The sequence below is a fragment of the Chaetura pelagica genome, unplaced genomic scaffold (assembly GCF_000747805.2).
Source record: "Chaetura pelagica isolate M959 unplaced genomic scaffold, ChaPel_1.0 scaffold470, whole genome shotgun sequence".
Taxonomy (NCBI): domain Eukaryota; kingdom Metazoa; phylum Chordata; class Aves; order Apodiformes; family Apodidae; genus Chaetura; species Chaetura pelagica.
In genome coordinates, this window is record NW_009951911.1 from 104,032 (window position 1) to 125,812 (window position 21,781).

At 50.2% G+C, this 21,781-nt stretch overlaps 2 protein-coding genes across 2 annotated transcripts in view; one reads left to right on the top strand and one right to left on the bottom strand.

Moving 5' to 3' along the window:
• The window catches only part of LRIF1 (ligand dependent nuclear receptor interacting factor 1), a 5,244-nt gene extending 5,191 nt beyond the window's left edge, over positions 1-53 (top strand). The window contains 1 exon segment of the mRNA XM_009994087.1: positions 1-53. Within this exon segment, the coding sequence (XP_009992389.1) occupies positions 1-53 (53 nt within the window).
• Positions 54-9,790: 9,737 nt separating this feature from the next.
• DRAM2 (DNA-damage regulated autophagy modulator 2) lies at positions 9,791-21,148 on the bottom strand. The gene is made up of 7 exons (XM_009994099.1): positions 20,998-21,148; positions 20,040-20,107; positions 19,043-19,182; positions 15,232-15,409; positions 11,611-11,693; positions 10,790-10,882; positions 9,791-9,905 (listed from the first exon to the last, which is right to left on the bottom strand). Exons 1-7 carry the CDS (start codon positions 21,126-21,128, stop codon positions 9,798-9,800), a joined length of 801 nt encoding a protein of 266 aa, XP_009992401.1. The 5' UTR covers positions 21,129-21,148; the 3' UTR covers positions 9,791-9,797.
• Between the last annotated feature and the right edge of the window lie 633 nt (positions 21,149-21,781).

Below are 21,781 nucleotides of genomic sequence, written 5' to 3' on the forward strand. Positions count from 1 at the left end.
GGGAAAGAGAAGCAGCTCTTGAAGAGATGAGGAGAAAAATGCAGCAGAGCTGAGATGCTGAAGCTGGTGACCTGGACCACGTTCATCTTCATTTCAGACACTTCTAAGAAGAAACTCCTTCTTTCAACATCAATATTTCTGGTAGATGGAAGATCTTAATTATCTTTACAGTATGTGTGTGTTTAGAAAAAAAATAGAGGTTTCTTGTTACATACCAGAAATAAAAGACTTGGACCATTAAATTCTGCTTCTGGGACACTGTATTGAAGGATGCAGAAAACAGGCAGTTTTATGGGTGTATTCACTAGATTTTGAATGGAGGGTTTTCTGTATCAGCCCTTACAAATAAACTTTCCCACTTTGGAACAGGCCACTTGGGCCTCTTAGAAGCTGAATGTAAATGACAACCCCCCAGCTGTAGGTATTTTTGTTGGTTTGTTTGTTTTCCTGCAGTTTTCTAGTGCATGAGAACCTGTGAGTTCCCGGGGACTGTTGATTGTCATAAAAGGTCAGTGTTGAAAAAGTGCTATTTAAGTGATCTGGGAATTAGACTTTAGGCAGTAATACTGAGTAATATTTATACAAAACCTCTTCAAGACATGAAGATGGAGGCAGTAGAAACCCCTGCTGAAGTTAGCTGGATACCTGTCTCTTCCTGTTATTATTGTAAGCCTTTATAAGGCCTTTGCCAGCTGTGCAGTGTTAAAAGTTTGGATATTGAGTTGATATTTTGGATGGGAAGGTGTATTTTTTTTTTTTTAAATTGTGCTAAATAATAACTTGTTGAAATGACAAAAAAAAAAAGAGGCATCTTTCATTATCTAGGGGTGGTATCTTTAATACTCCAGGCTCAGTATCTTCTGTTGTTCAGTTGTTATTTGAATGTGTCTCTTGCCCACCTTGGGTTGATGCTACCTTAGTGTTGAGTTGCAGGAGAGGTTGTGCTCTCCAGCTGTCTGTGCTGTTGGGATTGATGGATCTTTGCAGTGTGTTTTCCCAGCATATTGTGTCCTGTGTTCTGTGGGTGCCTTTCCCTACCTCCTGTTGTCCATGTCATTGGCTTTCAGAAGGTCCTTCTGCAGTCCTGGGGTGTTCCAGCCATTAATAACTCTTGTGCCAATGGAATTTGTCACGGTTCTTTGTCCATTTATGGTTGTGTTCAACATCACTGATCCCTGTAGAACTTCATTGCTGATTTCTGTTCCCAGGAGACTCTTTGCTACTATTTATTTTCTGGTGTTTAATCAATTTTTCCTTTGCAGGGTTTTTATTATCACTTGGTGCCTGGTGTATCCAGAGGGTTTTGGTGAAGGATGTTGCTTTGGTGATGGATCTTTGGAGAGCCCAGCAGACTGTATCAGCCCCATGTAGTAATGTGCATCTTGATGGTGTGAAGAACTCAGTTGGATTAGAGAGGCAGGACAGACTTTTACAAGGTGGAGAAGATGGTTCTTGCTCTGAAGAGCTTGAGATAGACCAGGTGTAGGAGATGATACATCAAAGAAGGAGGGTGGAGAAGGAAGGTGTATAATGGAATTAAACTCCTTCATGATTGGGATGACTGGAACTGTGGAGATGACTCAAGTGCCTGTGATAGAGCAAGGGGGTACAGGTGGTATCATCATCCATGGGTTCACTGTGTGTGGAATGAGTGTTTTGGGGCAGAAATCCCAGAGTTCAGCACAGGGAAACAGACCCTAATGAAGGGCTGATGCGCATCAGAGGGAGTGATGTCCATGGATTGGGTTTCATGACCTGTGCTGTCGTGCAGCCCCAGTATGACAGAGCCAGGAGCACGTGCAGGACACCTGAGCAAAGACCTGTTGCTTGGACCAATGTCCTGCATGCTGAGGTGAGGCCGAGTTGCTCGTGGAGCAGGTGTGCCCAGATGTTGTGTCCCCTTTATTGGTCAATGAGCAGAGCACAGAGGCTGGTTTCTGGGAGATGTTTTTTTTTGAGCAGCTGGTGACAGCAGTGAGGAAGATGTCCACAGTCTCATCTGTGCTGCTTCCAGGAAGCATGGAAGAAGCTTAAGTTTGGCCAAACCTGCCCATGGAATGTAAGGAGCAGTGAGGAGACCATTGTTCTGTGTGACAAGTGGGAATGTTCCCCATGGGTGGGATGGGTTGACCCTGACCAACTGCCAAGCACCCACCCAGTTCACTCCTCTCTCCTGCAGGATGGGGAGACAATGGAAAGTGGGCAAGACTTGGGAAGTACAGGCTGGGTGCAGGAAAGCAAGATAAGGAATTGAGTTCCCATGTCCCATCAGCAGGGAGATATTCAGCCATTTCCTGGGTCTCCACATGCACAGTGTTTATTTGGGAAGACAAATCCTATAATTGTGAATCTCCTGCATCCTGCTCCTTTCTTGAGCTTTCATCTGTAGACCATGACATCCTCTGGGATGGACTGTCCCTTTTGATCAGTTTGGTGCCCCTGTCCTGGCTGTGGCCATTCCCACCTCCTTGTCCATCCCCAGCCTACTTGCTGGGTGGGATGTGGGGTGAGAAGAAGAGGAAGCCTTGACGTTGTGTCAGCTGTTCAGTGAAACAGCAGCTGTGGCACCAACTCTGCCTCCCTCACAAGGCCCAACCATGGGCTGCTGGGAACAAACCTGACTCCATCCCAGCCAGACCCAGGGTGATGGAACAGCAATCAGCCAGGAGATGGAGGCAGCCTTGTGTCTTCTATCTGGTGGAGCAGTCACCTGTGGAGATGCTCTTCCAACAGGCACCCCTCACCCAACTGCCCTCTGGCAGAAGTTCTATTTCCCAAAGTTCTCCAAAGAAACAAATTAATCCAAGTTGATTTATCCTCTCTTTACACTGGGAGGATTCCAGGTTGGACATTCTACAACACACCACCTTCCAGAACATCTTTCACCCTGGTGAAGTGGTACTTCAGCCTGAGTTTTCTCCAGAGTCACTGATAAAATACTGAACCCTCAGAGAAGGATCCTCAGGGGAAGGTTTTGAAGAAAAGTAACCGGTGGGATTGGGTGAAAAAAAGGGAACAGAGTGAACGGGCTGTTTCCTTGGGATTTAGTGGTGGGAACCACTCAGAGCAATTCAGGAAGACAAAGCCAAACCATCTGTGGAAGAGGTGTCCTTGGAACAACATCATTGCAAAGCTGAAAGGGTCACAGAGCCAAGAGAAGCTGCTTGGTGTGATGATGTGGGAAGGCTGCACCAACAGCAGGAGTTCAGGGATTTTCAGCAGCCAAGGAACCTTCCAGGTGGTTGGAGCTGCTCCTTCTCCAGCCACATCATCTCCAGCACAGATCCTGCGTTTCTGCCCCTTCCATCTTTCAGCTCCTGTGATCTCTTTGTGACAGAAGGAGTCCTGGGGACACTGGCTGTGGTGCTGAGAGTGGGAGTTACTGGCAGCCATCCTGGTGGGTGGCCTTGGCTGGCAGAAGGCACTGGAGTTCCACACCGTGTTTGCTGTGGGAGGAACTTGGCAATGTGGAAACCATGGATTTAGGCCATGAATTGAAAGTGTAACTTTCAAGCAAATATGCAGGAAGAACCAGTGGAAGATCTTTTTGGAGTGGCTGGGTCCAGAGAGCAGAGGTGGCAGCAGAGAGTGCTGGACAACACAGATTGGGAAGCAAAGATGATGCTGGGCCAGTTGCCAACATCAGCCTAACCTGGTGATGTGGAGAATGTGGGCAGAACTATCCATGTGCAAAGGACTTTTCAGCTAGAACACAGCACCAGCATTTCTGGATGAGGACACAGATCTTCAGAGAGGTCTGTCCCAGCCATTTAGAGAATCTTTTATGCTGGAAAAGACCCTTAAGATTGTTGAGTCCAACCTTGGACCCAACACTGCCAAAGCCACCACTAAATCATGTCCCTAAGCACCAGATCTTTAAATATCTCCATGGATGGTGGGTCAACAATATGTAGCATGAGAGGCCACCTGGAAGGTGGGTACCTTGGAGTCCATCAGGTCCAGTTTCTTCCAGACAAGCCAGCAGTGGGGGTGGAGCTGTGCAGAAATAGCAGAAAACGAATTCATCTGCAGATATCAGGGTCATCAGGGACCTGCAGGTTCAGCTTTCACCCTGGTTTGGGCAACATGGAAGTGACCCTGAATTTCCTGCAGTTGTTTGATTGGAATGGACAAGTCATGATGGATTTCCAGTGGCACCATTTGGCAGAGCCCTACCTGTCTTCTGGATGGGGGTGGTGTGGAGCAGTTACAGTGCAGGCTGAAGAGACCTTCTGGCAGGTGGGAAGGGAGATGACACTGCTTTCAAAAGCAAGTGATAACACCAGAAGTAGTCAGTGCTGGATTAGTCTAAAGATCCATCTGGACCATGAAGATCCATCTGGACCGTCATTGTCTCTGTAGCAGAGACCAACAGGGGGAAGGAAATCAGAATAGAGACTGATGATGATGCCTAGAAGAGAGTCCAAAGATCACCAGAATGATCTGAGGGCTGGAGCACATCTGTGGAAACAGGCTGAAAGAGTTGGGGTTGTTCACCCTGGAGAAGAGAAGGTTCTGAGGAGACCTCATTGTGGCCTTCCAGTACTTCAAGGGGGCCTGGAAAGATGGGGACAGACTTTTTGGTAGGACAAAGGGTGATGGTTTTAAACTAAAAGAGAAGAAATTCAGAGAGAAGGATTAATTTTTTGACACAGAGCATGGTGAGAGCCTGGCTGAGGGTGTCCAGGTGGCTGCCCCATCCCTGGCAGTGTTGAAGGGCAGGTTGGATGGGGCTTGGAGCAACCTGGGCTGGTGGGAGGTGTCCCTGCCCATGCAGGGGGTGGGACTGGATGATCTTCATACACAAGATCTTGCAGCTTTCCAGCTCTTTAACAGATGTTGTGTCTTTATGTTCAATACCCCTTGGGTTGGTGTTTTTTTTTTCATTCCCTGTTCTATTTTTCATGGAATCATGGGATGGTTTGGGTTAGAAAGGACCTTAAAGATCATCCAGATCTAACACCTTGCATGGGCAGGGACACCTCCCACTAGCCCAGGTTGCTCAGAGCCCCATCCTCTGTGGTGTAACCCATTCTCACCTCACCACATCCAAGCAGAAAATGAATTTCTAGACTTTTTTTTTTTTTTTTTTTTTTCTTGCCCCTCAGTCTTTCTTTTCCCCACTGGGAAATCCTGCACAAGTGTCCTCTGAACACAAACTCTCCCAAACTTTTGACCATTTTTCTTGCCCTTCTCCATAGTTTTCCAGTTCCACCATCATCTTTTTCAGAGGGATGGTCCAGAAGGACAACACTGATCAAAGTGTCATTTCACCACGTGGCATTTTGATGGGTTTTGTTTTGCTTTCTGTACCTCCCTAAGAATTTCTTCTACTCCAGGGCTCTTCATGATTGAGCTGATATTTTTGTGGTTGATCTGCTGAATGTCAGGACCTCTTGGAACACAACAGCTCGTTCACAGCTTGTTACTGTGCATGGAAACAGGAGAGTTTTCATTCATCTACACTGAGTTTCCTCACTTGTTCAATTGCTGAGCCATTGGGTGTTACAAGAACCTTCTGAAGGGTTTTTCAATCTTCTTGAGAGCTTTGCCACCAGCAAACTTGGACATCTTGCTCTTCACCTGCTTTTCCAAGTGATTTGTGAATATGGAAGAGCTCCAAGAGGAGTGTTCCTCACCTTGAGAGCCAACTGTTGAAGAACCTTTCTTCTCCTCAACCCAGCCATTTCTACAGCTGAGGACAGTTCCACCACAGCAGCCTGGTTTCTGTAAAACTATTGTGAAGAAGATCCAGGTAGATGATGGACCAGAGATGCCTGTTTCAACATCACCACTTCCTAATGACACTGAATTTGACTCCCTGACTGAACCTGCAGGGACTTGTCTTTGGTTGTAGAGAATTGAAAGAGAAAAGAGAAGACTGATCTGGAGAGAGAATGAAGAGCTTGTGGGAGCAGCAGAAGAAACAACAGCAGAAGAAACAACAGCAGAAGAGCTGTGAGAATGGCCAGGGGTTGATGGCACCAAGATGAGCAGGTCAGCAAGATCCCAGCACATCCCAGCAGCTGCTGAGAACTGCCCAGCTCAGGATGATAATGAGTCTAAAAAATAAAAATAAAGGCAAGAGTTTAAAGTGAAAACTCAGGCCTTTGGAGATGATGGTGGGAGATAGGGGAGGAGTCACAAGACACCCAGAAAAGAAGGGAATCATAGAATAACAGAAAGGTTTGGTTGGGAAGGGACCTTCAAGATCATCCAATTCCAACCCCCCTGCATGGGCAGGGACACCTCCCACCAGCCCAGGCTGCTCCAAGCCCCATCCAACCTGCCCTTCAACACTGCCAGGGATGGGGCAGCCACAGCTTCCCTGGGCAACCTGGGCCAGGCTCTCACCACCCTCACACCAAAGAATTCCCTCCTCAGCTCCAACCTCCATCTCCCTCTTCCACTTTTCATCCATCCCCCTCATCCCATCCCTCCCTGCCCTTGTCCCAAGTCCCTCCCCAGCTTTCCTGGAGCCCCTTCAGGCACTGGAAGCTGCTCTAAGGTCTCCCTGGAGCCTTCTCTTCTCCAGGCTGAACACCCCAGCTCTCCCAGCCTGGCTCCAGAGCAGAGCTACATTTGAGGTCCATGGAGGAGATGAGGCTGGAGGAAAGTTACCTACAGTCAAGGTCTGAAGTTCCACCACAAAATAAAGCCAGTGCAGCTGAAGACCTGTCTACCACAACATAGTACAGGGCAGGACTGGATTCTTGAACCTGGGCTCATATGGAACTCCTGGGCCATGGGCAGGAAGTGTGGGAGGAGGTCCCATGTGAGGCTGGTCAGGGCAATTAAGGCCCTCAGGAGCCTGAAGCAGTGATGGCAGTAGATCTTGAGAGCCTTGGGTTGATCCTCTGTGTCTTCTAGTTTCCCCCAGCCAGCACAGGACTGTGCCTGGGTTCCTGTAGGGGGACTGGCCACCAGAAGTCTTCAGCTAGAAAGGTAAAACCTGGCTCAGCCCTTAAGGGACTGAGCAGCCCCCTCAACAGCCATTGTCTGTGTTGGTGGGACTGGAGGGGAGGAGGAGAAAGAGGCAGAGGTGCAATGGGGTGTGTTTCTCTGGGGTCCTTGGAGCTGTTCCTGGGTGCTGCTCATCCCTGTCCCTTTGGAAAAGGGTGAGAGGAAGGAGGTTGTCCTTGGGCTGGGGAGGTTGTGAAGCAGAGAAGAGTTTGATGCTCTGGACTTCTGTGGATCTGCAAATGAGCAGGAAACTCCCCCAGGGGGTGAGGAGCAGGTGGGGGTGTCATTTATAACTGCAAACTCAGGAATGTGGTGGTTTGGGTGGAGCTCCAAGTCTTCCCAGAGCTTGGCCTCCTTATGGCTCATGTGGGGGGCTGTCCTGGTTGGCTCCTCAGGTGCTGCTCCTGAGGAACTTCTGGAGCAGGAATCACTCCCAGGAAAGCTCCCTGGTGCTGCTTGTCAGGATCAGTCTCCCCAAGCTTGGTTGTGATGCATGGGAGGGAGAGATGAGGGAAGGAAGGTGGTGCCAGGAGATGTGGGGAAGGAGGGAAAAGCCCTGTGAGCAGGGAAGGAAGGGAAGGGAAGGAAGAAAGAGAAGGAACAAGAGAGGGAGGAGTGACTTTGTGTCCCTTCTGGACAAAGAAAAGGGATCTGTGACAATCTCCAGGTTAAGCCCTTTGCCTTGTGAGCCTTCAGTGAGGCCTAAAAAAGGAGTTTCTGCTGCTGAGCCCTCATGTTCCCCAGGCTGGAGCAGCTCAGCTGGGGCTTGTTTGTTGCCTCCTTAGACCATGTGGCCAAGGTTGCAGCTCGGCAGGGAGGCCCTGAGCCCTGGGGATTTATCAGCAGCTCAAATTGAACACCTGGGGAGGCCTCCCCAAGTTGTGGAGTCCCTGGGGTCAGTATGAGTCCATGTTCATCATAGAGTCTCAGGCTGGTTTGAGTTGAAAGGGACCTTCAAGATCATCTAGTCCCAACCCCCTGCATGGGCAGGGACACCTCCCACCAGCCCAGGCTGCTCCAAGCCCCATCCAACCTGCCCTTCAACACTGCCAGGGATGGGGCAGCCACAGCTTCCCTGGGCAACCTGGGCCAGGGCCTTCCTGCCCTCGTGGTGAAGATTTTTCCCCTAATATCTAACCTAAATCTTCCTCTTTCACTTCCATGGTCTCTCCTTGTCCTCTTACTCCCAGGCCTCAACAGTTTGGCAGATTTTTGGTTCCAAAGCTCATTTTCCTCACCTGCAGTGTCTGAACTCAGGTTGGACCAGGCTGCCAGTACAGACAAAGCACAATTGGGATGGAAACATCCCTTGTAATGTGGAAGAAGGAACTTGCCCTGGGCAGCTGCTGTGCCTTCCAGGTGGCCTCCACCTGAAATCCCCCTCCTGCTCCTTTACCTGCCCCTCCAGGGAAGGGCAGGTGGCAGCACAAGCTCTTTTGGTGTGGGAGGAAACAAATGCTGGAGCTCGTGTGGCTGTAGCAAGGAGCAATGATTGAGGAGGGAAGCTGAGCTCTTCCTGCTAACCAGGGGTTCTGTCTGGAATGAAATATCAAATTTTGTTGCTGTACTTAGGTAGCACAAGAGCAAATGTCTGGTTTTAAGGCTTCTGGCTTGGTCTGGACTTGACTGTTGTTTGGGGGAGGTTGTCTCAGTAGAAACACCCTGGCACACATCTGGAGTGCCCAGCCTTGAGGAGCTCAACCTCTGGAGCACCCTGAGCTGCTGCAGGGTCAGGCTTGGGGCTGGCAGCACCACGGGGTGGCTTTGGGAAGCTGGAAGAGGAAGGAGCAGCTGGTCTCCTGCCCAGTCTCTTGGGCTGGAGACTCTCAGGGGAGCACTGGGGGCATCAAGGCTACAAGGACACACGTCATGTTCTGCTCTGTGCTTGTCCCAGAGCTTCCCTTGAGTGAGCAGGACTTGGGCTGTGGAGTCTGACTCTTCCTAGTCTTGTGCAGTAGGAAAATCTGCACTTGGACTCTTGGATGAACCTGCCCATCAGCTCCAACCACTGCCAGGGGAGGGAAGGAGAAAGAGCAGAGTGGTTTGACCTTGGAGCAGGCTGCAGAGGCTGCTGTCATGGAGCAGTCAGGGTTGGAAGGGACCTCTGGAGGTCATGTAGTCCCAACCCCCTGCTAGACCAGGATCTCCTAGATCAGATCCCACAGGAACACATCCAGCTAGGTTCGGGATGTCTCCAGCACCTCCCTGGGCAGCCTGTCCCAGGGCTCTGTCACCCTCACAGTCAAGAAGTTCCTCCTCATGATTTACTTGAATGTCCTTGTGCTCCAGCTTGTGCCCCTTGTCCTGTCCCTGCTGCTGCTCCTTGTCACTGCTCCTCAGGAGCAAAGACATGGCTGCCCTTCCAGCCAGAGGGCAGCTGGCCAAGAGAACAGCCTCCTCCTGTCCCCTGGAGGGAGCTGAGCTGTAGAGGCCTTTCCCTGAGGGTTCCTGAAAGGATGAGGTGACTTTAGGATCCTTCCACTCCATGAGGGAGCTGTGGGAGGGTGAGGCTGGAGGGGCTCCATGCACCCAGAGGGCTTGAGGAACATGGGAGAGGGGCTGGGGTAAAACTGGGCAGTGATGAGGAGACACAGCTCATGAATAACCTTCATTTAATTCTTCCATGACAATTGGGGTGTGTAGAAATGTTCCAGGCTCGGGTACAACAGTGGTGGGTTTGCATTGCTGTGCGGGTCAGTAGCGAAGCCCTTTGTGTCAAGTACAATCCAATCCCTTCATGGCATTTGGGTAGAAAAGAAGTGCTTAGAAACGTCACCTGTTCTTGCCAGGAGATTCCTGAGTTCAGCCTAGAGAACGTGTTCTCTTCACCTTCATTAGATGCTCCCCGCGACCAGTAGGGGCTGCTCATCAGTCCCGAAGCTCTGCGGGGGGTTGTGCAGGGTCTGTCCCTGCAGGCTGGCAACAGCACGCAGGGAGATCTTCTGCATGGGGGGAAAGGAAAGGGAACTCCAGTTAGCAGCTCGGCGCTGGGCTCGGCGTGGGAAACGGCAGAGTCACAGAACTGTCACTGTTGGACAAGATCTCTGAGATCACAGAGTCACAGAACTGTCACTGTTGGACAAGATCTCTGAGATCACAGAGTCACGGAACTGTCACTGTTGGACAAGATCTCTGAGATCACAGAGTCCAGCTATCAAGCCAGAAAAACCCCACCGTGCCCACTGGAGCCAGTCCTGAAGTGCCTTGTTCCTTGAACCCCCCCAGGGATGAGGACTCTGCCCTGAGCAACTTGGGCCAGGGCCTGACAACCCTTGCCAGGAAGAAACTGTTGTCAAGATCCAATCTAAGCCTCCCTTGGCACAACTTGAGGCCCTTTCCTCTTGTTCTATCCCTTGTTCCTGGGGAGCAGAGCCTGACCCCCCTGGCTCCAACCTCCTCTCAGGCAGTTGCAGAGCCAGCAGGTCTCCCCTCAGCCTCCTTTGCTCCAGGCTCAACACCCCCAGCTCCCTCAGCTCCTCAGAGGTTCTCCAGACCCTTCTCCTTGTTCTCCAGCCCCTTCCCCAGCTCTGTTCCCCTTCTCTGGACACACTCCAGCCTCTCTTCCCCAAGCCTGGAGCACTTCCTGGGCTTTCAGGAGTCAGATGAAAGCACAAAATGCAGATTGACTCCAGAACTGGAAGGCTGATTCCCAACCTCTAACTCCATCATTTGCCTTGCAATCCTGGAGGAAAGGCCCCCTGTGGCAGGTCTCCCATGCTATGAGCTCCCAGCCTCCATGGCTGGTGAGATGAAGCAGCCCAGCCTGCACCAGCTCAGGCATTCAGAGCTTGGAGAAGCAGAGAACTTCATACCAACTTCTCTTTACCTGAAAGTCACGGATATAGGTGAGGAAAAAGCTGAGGAAGGAGAAGGCCAACGACCACTCTGAGACTGTACTGACCATGTGAGCTGTGTAGCCCTGGGAGGGGAAAAGAGGATCAGTGTGAGAAGCTCCTCTGGAATCTTCAGAGGTACAAAGGTGGCTTGCATGTGACATCCCACAGCTAAATATTCCCTTTGGAGAGCAAAAGTTCTCTGGGTATCTGCAGTCTCTGAGAGTGAAGTGCTGAACTCAGCAGAAGAGGGAGAAGGGGCAGGAAAACACCTGCTCCACACACCTGGGACAATCCCCATTGGGAATTCAATACCCACCTGCACAACCTGCAGGTTCCTTTGAGAGCTTGGTGTGACTCTGCAGAACCTCTTTACAAAAGTCAAGTTCAAGGCCCTCCCTTGGATGTGGGCAGATTCCTGAGATGTTCCTTATGCTTTCCAGAAAGGGAGGGGTGGGAAAAGCCCTCAAACCCAGCACTTGGCCTTGTTGAACCTCATCCCATTGGCCTTGGCCCATCCAGCCAGTCTGTCCAGGCCTCTCTGCAGAGCCCTCCTGCCCTTGGGCAGATCAACACTTCCTCCCAACTTGGTGTCATCTGCAAACTTACTTAGGAAGCTCTCCATCCCCTCATCTAGGTCATTAATAAAGATACTGACCAAGACTGGACCCAAAACTGAGTCCTGGGGACACCACTGGTGAATGGCCACCAGCTGGATCCAACCCCATTCACCACAACCCTCTGGGCTGGGCCAGTCTCCCTGCAAATGATGGAGCTGCTTTTTGTTCTCTCTCTCTTTTCTCTGCTCACTCACCTTTTCCTGAGGGTTCCAGTGCAACTTCTGCACTAGATTTGTTCCATACAGGCCACTGTATAAGACAACTGAGGAAACAAACACTGAAGAAACATGTTAAGGAAGATTCAAGGCCAAGAATGAGCAACTTGGAAGTTTCAGACTGGGCTCTGGATTGTGTCAAGCTGAGGATGTAGATGTCTGTGCTCTCCACAAGGTTTCCTCAGCATAAGGAACAGTCCTGGTGACCTGAGCTGCTTCACATCATGCCCTGCAACTCCCTGGAACTGACTAGTTACTGTCACATGAAGAGGTTAAATCTAACCTAAATTACCATCTTTGCTCTCTATTTACTGCATCTCCTTACACCTCCTTCCTCAAACCAGCCTCCTTCTGAAAGCCTTTAAACTATCATCAAATGTAATACTGGGCTTTTGGAATTTATTTTTTTTAAGTGGTATTTTCAGGTTGATGGTGTCTGGACCAGGGAATTCTAAGCACCAATACAGGCTGGGTGGAGAGGGGATGGAGAGCAGCCCTGAGAAGGACTTGGGGGTGTTGGTGGATGAGAAGCTCAACATGAGGTGTCCCATGTGCTGGAGCCCAGAAACCACCCTTGTCCTGGGCTGTGTCACCAGCAGAGGGACCAGCAGGACAGGGAGGGGATTGTCCCCTCTGCTCTGCTCTGCTCTGCTGAGACCCCACCTGGAGAGCTGGGTCCAATTCTGGTGGCCCCAACATAAGAAGGACATGGAGCTGTTGCAGTGAGTCCAGAAGAGGTCACGGAGATGATGCAAGGCTGGAGAAGCTCTCCTCTGGAGCCAAGCTGGGAGAGTTGGGGTGTTCAGCCTGGAGAAGAGAAGGCTCCAGGGAGACCTCAGAGCAGCTTCCAGTGCCTGAAGGGGCTCCAGGAAAGCTCGAGAGGGACCTGGGACAAGGGCAGGGAGGGATGGGATGAGGGGGATGGATGAAAAGTGGGAGAGGGAGATTGAGGTTGGAGATGAGGAGGGAATTCTTTGGTGTGAGGGTGGTGAGAGCCTGGCCCAGGTTGCCCAGGGAAGCTGTGGCTGCTCCATCCCTGGGGGTGTTGAAGGGCAGGTTGGATGGGGCTTGGAGCAGCCTGGGCTGGTGGGAGGTGTCCCTGCCCATGCAGGGGGTTAGAACTAGATGATCTTGAAGGTCCCTTCCAACCCAACCCATTCTATGATGACTCTCTGATTGCTTTTCAACTCTTCAACCACTTTGACTCCCTGGTACGTGGTTCCCAGGTTGGGATCCCCTTGTTTGCAGCACAGATTGTTCAGCAGCTTCTGTGTTTCCCCTTCACTTCACTCAAGGTTTGATCACTGCTTTGGTGCAGTTGCCAAGGAGAAACCCTCCATGGCAAGGGCTCCTTATTTGATCAGAGAACTGGGCTCTTTCTGGAATGCTTCAGATGACCTTTTTTTTTCAACAATTTACAGAGAAAAGAGAAGCTGCAGCAGAGCTGATCCCGAGGGATGAAGTTACAGAAGATCTGATTTTCATAGGATTAAGCTCTCAGCTTTTTGCAGTCATTAATGAGATGAAACATCAAGAACCTCCTGCTGTGGAAGATTAATTTTGGTGCTGAAAAAGGCTGAAATTTCTGGCACAAACATGTCTTTGAAAACCCAGCTTCCCAAAGCTTATTAAAAACTTGCTGTGAGTGGCCTGGGGAGCTCTGGGTGCTGATCTGAATGCAAGATGCCCCATTCTCTGCTCATGAGAAGGTCCAGCTCAGGTAGCTGGTGGTGACCTGCCTGAGATCCTGCTGCAATAGGAAGAATTGAATCCTTGTGCTACAAAAATAACTGGCTCCCTCTTCCCCTCATTACAGGGTGGGTAATTAACTGCTTTGCTCTTTGTTGGCAATTCTGCTGCTTCACTCCAGGAGAGGCTCAGGAGTATTTTAATCGAATTATAAAATCCTTTGGGTTGGAAAAGACCTTTAAGATCCTGAGTCCAACTGTTCCCCCAGCCCTGCCAAGGCCACCACTGCCCCATGTCCCTCAGCACCATCTCCAGGGCTTGGAAACCCCTCCAGGGATGGGGACTCCCCCCCTGCCCTGGGCAGCCTGGGCTAGGGCCTGACAACGCTTGCCAGGGAGAAACTGTTCCCAAGATCCAATCTAAGCCTCCCCTGGCACAACTTGAGGCCATTTCCTCTTGTTCTGTCCCTTGTTCCTGGGGAGCAGAGCCCAACCCCCCTGGCTCCAACCTCCTCTCAGGCAGTTGCAGAGCCAGAAGGTCTCCCCTCAGCCTCCTTTGCTCCAGGCTCAACACCCCCAGCTCCCTCAGCTCCTCAGAGGTTCTCCAGCCCCTTCTCCTTGTTCTCCAGCCCCTTCCCCAGCTCTGTTCCCCTTCTCTGGACACGCTCCAGTTCCCCAACAGCCTTCTTGTCATGAGAGGCCCAAAACTGACCCCAGCATTTGAGGTGCAGCCTCACCAGTGCCAGCACAAGGGGATGATCCCTGCCCTGCTCCTGCTGGCCACACTATTCCTGATACAAGATGTGTGTTTCCTTCTGTTCTCCAGCACCAGTTACAACCATTTCCCCCATGGCCACAGACTTTACCCCATTACCATCCTTCCCTTATTAAATGATGAGCTGTTAATTTAGAAAACACTGACAATTTCCTTTTCCTCCCCTTTCCATACATGTATGTCTAGGTCATTATTTCTACAGCTTTACTTTCCTCTAATTTTGGTTAGAAAACAGATTTGGGATTTTTTCGCATTTGCAAAAGGTTTCCAGCAGATGAGAGAACCATTAAGGTTGGAGGGACCTTAAAGATCATCCAGTTCCAACCCCCCTGCCATGAGCAGGGAACCACCAGACCAGGCTGCACAAAACCTCAACCAACCTGACCTTAAAAACCTCCAGGGATGGGGCATCAACAACCTCCCTGGGCAACCCATCCCAGCTCCTCACCATGCTCAGAGTGAAGAATTTCTTCCTAACATCTCACCTCAATCTCCCCTCTCTCAGTTTAAAACCATCACCCCTTGTCCTATCACTGTCTTCTCTGGTGAAAAGACCCTCCCCAGCTTTCCTGGAGCCCCTTCAGGCACTGGAAGCTGCTCTAAGGTCTCCCTGGAGCCTTCTCTTCTCCAGGCTGAACACCCCAACTCTCCCAGCCTGGCTCCAGAGCAGAGCTGCTCCAGCCCTTGGACCATCTTGGTGGCCCTTCTCTGGACCCTCTCCAACAGCTCCATATCTTTCCTGTGCTGAGGGCACCAGAACTGGACATAGTGCTCCAGGTGGGGTCTGACCAGAGCAGAGGGACAGAATCCCCCCTGTCCTGCTGGTCCCTCTGCTGGTGACACAGCCCAGGACAAGGGTGGTTTCTGGGCTCCAGCACATGGTGCCACCTCATGTTGAGCTTCTCATCCACCAACACCCCCAAGTCCTTCTCAGGGCTGTTTTCCATCCATTCTCCTCCCAGCCTGTATTTGTGCCTTGCCCTTGACCTAGTTGATCTTCATGCAGTTTGCATGAGCCCCCCTCTCCAGCCTGTCCAGGTCCCTCTGGATGGATCCCTCCCCTCCAGCCTGTCACCTCCCCACACAGTGGCAAACCCTGTGAAGCTGCTGTGGGTTCTGGTGACACCAAAAGGATACTGCTCACAATGCTGGAGCAACACCAGAGCAGCAGTGCCAGACGGACCCAGAAGATGTCTTTGCTGTGAACTTCTGGCTGCATCAGGTAGGACAGGATGGTCTGAACCAGCATATAAATGGCCCCTACTCCAAATGTCAGGCAGGCTCCAACCACGTGGACATAGTAGAGGATACATTTCTGGGGAAAGAAAGAACTGCTGGTACAGAACCTACTTCACTTCTGAGAACAGTTTTTTTCTGTGAACCTCTGGCACTCCACCCAATTACCTTCTCACATCCCAAGCTGAGCACTCCTGGAACCTGCTAATCCCTAGGAGGTATTTCTTGGAAACTCCATCCAGTTTGCTGGAATTCAGGACCTGCCCAGCCCTGCTGCTTTGGTCACACTCTCGTGGCTGAGTTCCAGGTCACAGCAGTATCTTGAGTACAGGGATTTGTAAGAGCTGTTCCCATTAGCCAGAAAGGACAGGAACACTGAGACTGGATGAAGGAATTCCTGTTGTTGGGCTGTTAATGGGAGTGGCAATAGGCTAGAAGGTGATGTGCTAGAGAGCAGCTCCATGGAGATTCGACCTTGGAGTCCTGGTGGACAAGTGATCCATGGAACAACAATGTGCCCTTGAGGCCAAGAAAGCCAATGGTCTCCTGAGATGCATTAGTAGGAGTGTGTCCAGCAGGTCAAGGGAGCTTCTCCTGCCCCTCAGCCCTGGTGGGACCTCACTTGGAGTGTTGTGTCCAGTTCTGGGCTCCCCAGTTCAACAGGGACAAGGATCTACTGGAGAGAGTCCAATGGAGGCTACAAGGATGATGAAGGGACTGGAAGACCTGTCTGATGAGGAAAGGCTGAGAGACATGGGGCAGTTCAGTCTGGAGAGGAGAAGACTGAGGGGGGATCTAATGAATGTCTATAAATACATGAGGGCATCAAGAAGGCAGGACAAGCTCTTGTCACTTGTGCCCTGTGACAGGACAAGGACAATGGGTTCAAACTGGAGCACAGGGAGTTCCACCTCAACATGAGGAAGAACTTCTTGACTGTGAGGGTGACAGAGCCCTGGGACAGGCTGCCCAGAGAGGTGGTGGAGGCTCCTTCTCTGGAGACTTTCCAGACCCATCTGGATGCCTTTCTGAGTGATCTGCCCTAGTTTTTGGTCCTGCTCTGGCAGGGGGGTTGGACCCGATGATCTTCAGAGGTCCCTCCCAAGCCCTGACATTCTGTGATCCTGTCACTGAGCATTTCCATCCCAGGGATCTACATCTATGAGGGATAATGTAATCCAGGATAAAAAGGACACAGTTCTAATAACCAAAATTGGATTAAGAATAACAAGGTTTAGCACTTCTCTGAATTATTGTAGCCTGAACAGGTCTTGTTTGTCAAATCTCTGAATAATCAAGGCAACAAGGTTGAATCAAGTAATAATATCTCTGAACTTAAAAAGAATAATCCAGAAGAATCAACTCCCAAATAGTAAAAATCCATGGAACTAGAAGTTATTCTAAGAAAAACAACCCAACTTAAAATTTGTGCCCTCAGAGCTCACTGAGTTCAGTCCTTTCCTCTCCCCCTCCTTGGCTGAGCAAGGGACCCAAGAGCATAAAGAGTCTTGGCAGTTGTGCAATGCCAGCCTGGGAAGCTCCCTCAGCTCCAATCATGCAGGTGATCTTTTTATGCCCTAAAGCTCCAGGTTCTGCTCTGTGGAGCTGACTCAAGTCATTATTAAAATCAGGAACTGGAGTCACCTTTTCCTCCCCACCTCCACGTGCTCCTCGTGTGCCCGGATCCATCTGAGATGCCTCATCCACACTAGAGCAGAGGTGGGGATTTGAATTTCAAAAGTGAATAAGCAACTTGCAAAGGTGTAGGCTCCAAAACTGTGCTGATCAGGGGTCATCAGGGAGAAATCTTTGCCCTGTAGGAGATGAAATCTACAGCCACAGCTGGGCTAAAGTAGCACTGGCTGAACTGCAGGAATGACATCTCCCCTGAGGAAGAGCCCTGTGACCCCAGCAGGGACAGCTGCCTGGAGCTCTCTGGGGTGGCTGTTCCCATGTCCCCTGTGTTCATCTTTGTGTATGTTCATTCTTCATTTGTCCTCAGTAGCTGGTGGGTTCCAGGGGGTTCGGGCTCCTTTTGCTTCCAGGGTGGCCCTCAAATTGAGTACTCCTCAAAAGCAGAACTGTGCCCAGTTCTGGGCTCTGCAGGTCAGGAAGGACAAGGAGCTACTGGAGAGGGTCCAGGGCAGGGCCCCCAAGTGCTGAGGGGACTGGAGCACCTGCCTGTGAGGAAAGGCTGGGAGAGCTGGGGCTGTTCAGCTGGAGAGGAGGAGCCTGAGGGGGGATCTCATCAACCCTCCTCAATATCTCCAGGGGGTGTCAGCAGGATGGGGCCAGACTCTTCCCAGCAGTGCCCAGTGACAGGACAAGGGGCACTGGGCACTGGGCACAAACTGGAGCACAGGAGGTTCCAGCTGAACATAAGGAGGAACTTGTTGACTGTGAGGGTGACAGAGCCCTGGGACAGGCTGCCCAGGGAGGTGCTGGAGTCTCCTTCTCTGGAGACATCCCAACCCCTCTGGATGTGTTCCTGTGGGATCTGATCTAGGGGATCCTGCTCTAGCAGGGGGTTGGAGTGGGTGATCTCCAGAGGTCCCTTCCAACCCCACCACTCTGTGGCTCAACCAGATCAGGTGCAGGTCCATCACTTTCAAGCTTTGTCTTACTCCAGATGAAGCGTTACACAGGCTAGTTAACAAATTAGCACCTTCTATATTCTGATTATCTTGAAATCCACAGAAAGTGGACATCCCCTCTCCTGACTAGTGGTGGAGGGAAATCATGGAGTTGAACACAACCTGGAGCCTTTTGCTGGGTGGGACTGGTGGGGGGAGCTGTGACCTCTGCTTCTGATGGGGCTCTCAAAAAAAGTAAACAGATTTGAGGCATCCAAAACCAACCCAAAATGAGTGTCAGACCGGAGGTGCTGAAGCAGTTGGAGAGCTGTGCTAGGGAAAAAGGTGGAGCTTTCCAAGAGCTTTTCCTCCTTGCTTTTTCCTGGCCCAACACCAGCAGGAGAGGGATGTGCCACTGCAGCATCTAGTGGCTAAAGGCACCGCTGCAGATCCCCAAGAAATCTAGCAGGAAATTCATGTGATGAGGATGGTGGAGCTTGTACAACTCTCTTGTAGAATGTGGCCCTGCTGATGGTGTGAGATAGGGAAAAGTGTCCCATAATTTTTTTGGAGGGGGTGGGAAGTATTGGAGAGGAAAAAAACCACAACAGAGACACTGGGAGGGAGAAATGAAAAAGCTGGAGAAAGTCAGGGCAGTGTTTTCAAGAATGGTGTTGGTTTTGAAGGAAAAAATACCTCAGAGGGCAGATTTTTCAGAGCTGGATGTCCTGTTGGGTGTTTTTGCTGGCTTTGCTTGTATTTGTAACACATTTTGACTGATACCTGATTCTCCTGAGTCAAAATATAAGATAATTGTGGCCTTTTCCTCTAGAGCAGGGGCCTTCAGACCTCCTCTGAGGAGATCCAAGGTGAGTTTTCTTTCTGCAAACTCGTGGGGTTTTTAGTTTTGAGATTTGCTGAATCCTGAACAAGTCCCAGTAAATAAAGCAAATCAGGAGTAAGTAAAACATTATAAACCAAACATTAAATCTTATTATTACAGTTTTCATAGGGAATACAACAACAAACCAGGTTCCCCCCCCACACGTTTTGCTTTCAGTAAAACCCCCATTTTATGAGGGATCTCAGTAACAAACACACACAACTCTGGGCAGGTTCAGGACAAACAAAGCACCAACCTGGAAATTGGCAATAATGCAAAGTCCAAAGCAGCTCATCAATCCCAGGGTGAGGCCAATCTTGTTAAGCTTGATGATCTTGGATTTTTCTGGATTCAAAGCATGAACTTGTTTGTAACGGACGTACATGGTGGCCATGCCTGTTGGGGAGGAACCCAAATGCAGTGAGATCCTCAGCTGATCAGCTGAGTGTCCCTTTTTTTAACATGGAAGATGCTGAGTGAGAGTGGCAACTATTTAAAATACAGAAAACCCTCTCTTTTGATAGAGTGAAATGGGACAGATGGGAATCTGGAAGTCAAAACTGAAATAATATCAATGTAAACATGGAAATTTACCAGATTATTTTGTATTCAGTATTGGAAGGGGCTCCAGGAAAGCTGGGGAGGGGACTGGGACAAGGGCAGGGAGGGATGGGATGAGGGGGATGGATGAAAAGTGGGAGAGGGAGATTGAGGTTGGAGATGAGAAGGGAATTCTTTGGTGTGAGGGTGGTGAGAGCCTGGCCCAGGTTGCCCAGGGAAGCTGTGGCTGCCCCATCCCTGGCAGTGTTGAAGGGCAGGTTGGATGGGGCTTGGAGCAGCCTGGGCTGCTGGGAGGTGTCCCTGCCCATGCAGGGGGTGGGACTGGATGATCTTGAAGGTCCCTTCCAACCCAAACCATTCCATGATTCTATGATCTCTAGGTTGTTCCCCCCCCTCCACAAGGGCAGCACAGTGAGTGTCTTGAATTTCCATTTCTAGTTCTTTTATGAGTCTGTTGGGTTCTTTAAACAAATATTTGTCCTTCTGGAATCTTCAACTGACAGGCTGGCTTTGTTGATATGACATAAACATTCCTCTGCATTATTTAAGATAATTAAGATTGATTGCTTAGAATTTAAGTTTTGACTGAGAATTATGAGCTGGTTAATGATCTGAATAATGAAACTCAATTGTTTATAAAGTCATGTGCATTCCAGAGCTGCAGTTTGCCAAGAACAGCTTTCCATACTCACCCAAGAAAGCAGAAATATTTAACATGATCCCAAACAAGCATCTTTCAGGAGGTATTGTCCCTGTGTCACTGGAAGAGATAAATGGAGTGAGATGTATCTGTCTAGACTAAAAACACTTGCAACAGAACTTCATTTCAGTCTACAAAGGAACCATAAGAAACAGGTTTGTGAAAAAACCCTCCCAGGAATCTTTTTATGCCGAATTTTTCATTATTCAAAGTATATTTTGCTGGTTTTAGAGCTGTAGGAATAAGCATGATAAAGACAAGGAATGAGCATGCTGGGTGTAACTATTCCTTTTGTCTTGGTCTTGATTCCATAAAAGGTAAAAAAGAGCATTAACTCTGGGAGACTGAAGGCCCTGGAAAACTGAAAGACCAAAACAAAGGTCCTATGTACAGCCCTGGAGCAATGCAGCTGGAATATGAATTGTAGTGGGGATTTACTGGTGCTAACCAGCCTGGTGACAGCAAGATGGTGTGAGGGTGGAGGGAGCCTGGCCCAGGTTGCCCAGGGAAGCTGTGGCTGCCCCATCCCTGGCAGTGTTGAAGGGCAGGTTGGATGGGGCTTGGAGCAGCCTGGGCTGGTGGGAGGTGTCCCTGCCCATGGAGGGGGTTGGAACTAGATGATCTTGATCTTGGTCCTTTCCAACCCACACCAGTCTGTGACTCTACCATATGACTCTATGAAGATGCTTTACCCTGCACAGAGGGATTGAGATGCACCCAAAGTTTTCTTGTTCATCAACATTTTAAGGGCACATTCACAGAGCCACAGCTTAACGGTGACACTTTTGCATGAAAATAGACACCTCTGGATGGAGTTACACACCAGTAACTCTGAACAGGTAGTAGCTTTAGAACTGGAGCTGTTAGGTAAGGATGTTGGGAGCTGGGGAAGAAGTCAGAGGAGGGAGAGGCCAGTTTGAGCACCAGGAGGCAGCAGAAATGTCACTGACCTGATGTAGGGCACCAGGGGGTCCACGTGGTGTAGGACGATTGCTGTGATGTATGAGAAGACAAAAGATGCAGCTGACCAAACCACCAAAGCCACAGGCAGGACAGAGAGGCCTTGTTGAAACCACCACATTGCAGTGCTGGCTGCTGGCTCTGGACACTGGGAGGATTCAAACACAAAGTTTTACTAAGATTTCTCCAAGCTTTCTTGAAGCAAACTGCCTCAAATACAGTGACTGACATTGCTCTATCCTGTCCAGCAAACCCAAGTGAACAATTGACTTCACAGCATGGAAGATGATGGGGGGGAATGGTTTTAAACTGGAAGAGGAGAGATTTAGATGTAGGCTGGAGCAGCTCTGCTCTGGAGCCAGGCTGGGAGAGTTGGGGTGTTCAGCCTGGAGAAGAGAAGGCTCCAGGGAGACCTTAGAGCAGCTTCCAGTGCCTGAAGGGGCTCCAGGAAAGCTGGGGAGGGACTTGGGACAAGGGCAGGGAGGGATGGGATGAGGGGGATGGATGAAAAGTGGAAGAGGAAGATTGAGGTTCGACATGAAGAGGAAATTCTTTGGTGTGAGGGTGGTGAGAGCCTGGCCCAGGCTGCCCAGGGAAGCTGTGGCTGCCCCATCCCTGGCAGTGTTGAAGGGCAGGTTGGATGGGGCTTGGAGCAGCCTGGGCTGCTGGGAGGTGTCCCTGCCCATGCAGGGGATTGGGGCTGGATGGTCTTTAAAGTACTTCCCAACACAAACCAGTTTGGGATTCTGTGATTCTGTGAAATAACATCAGGAA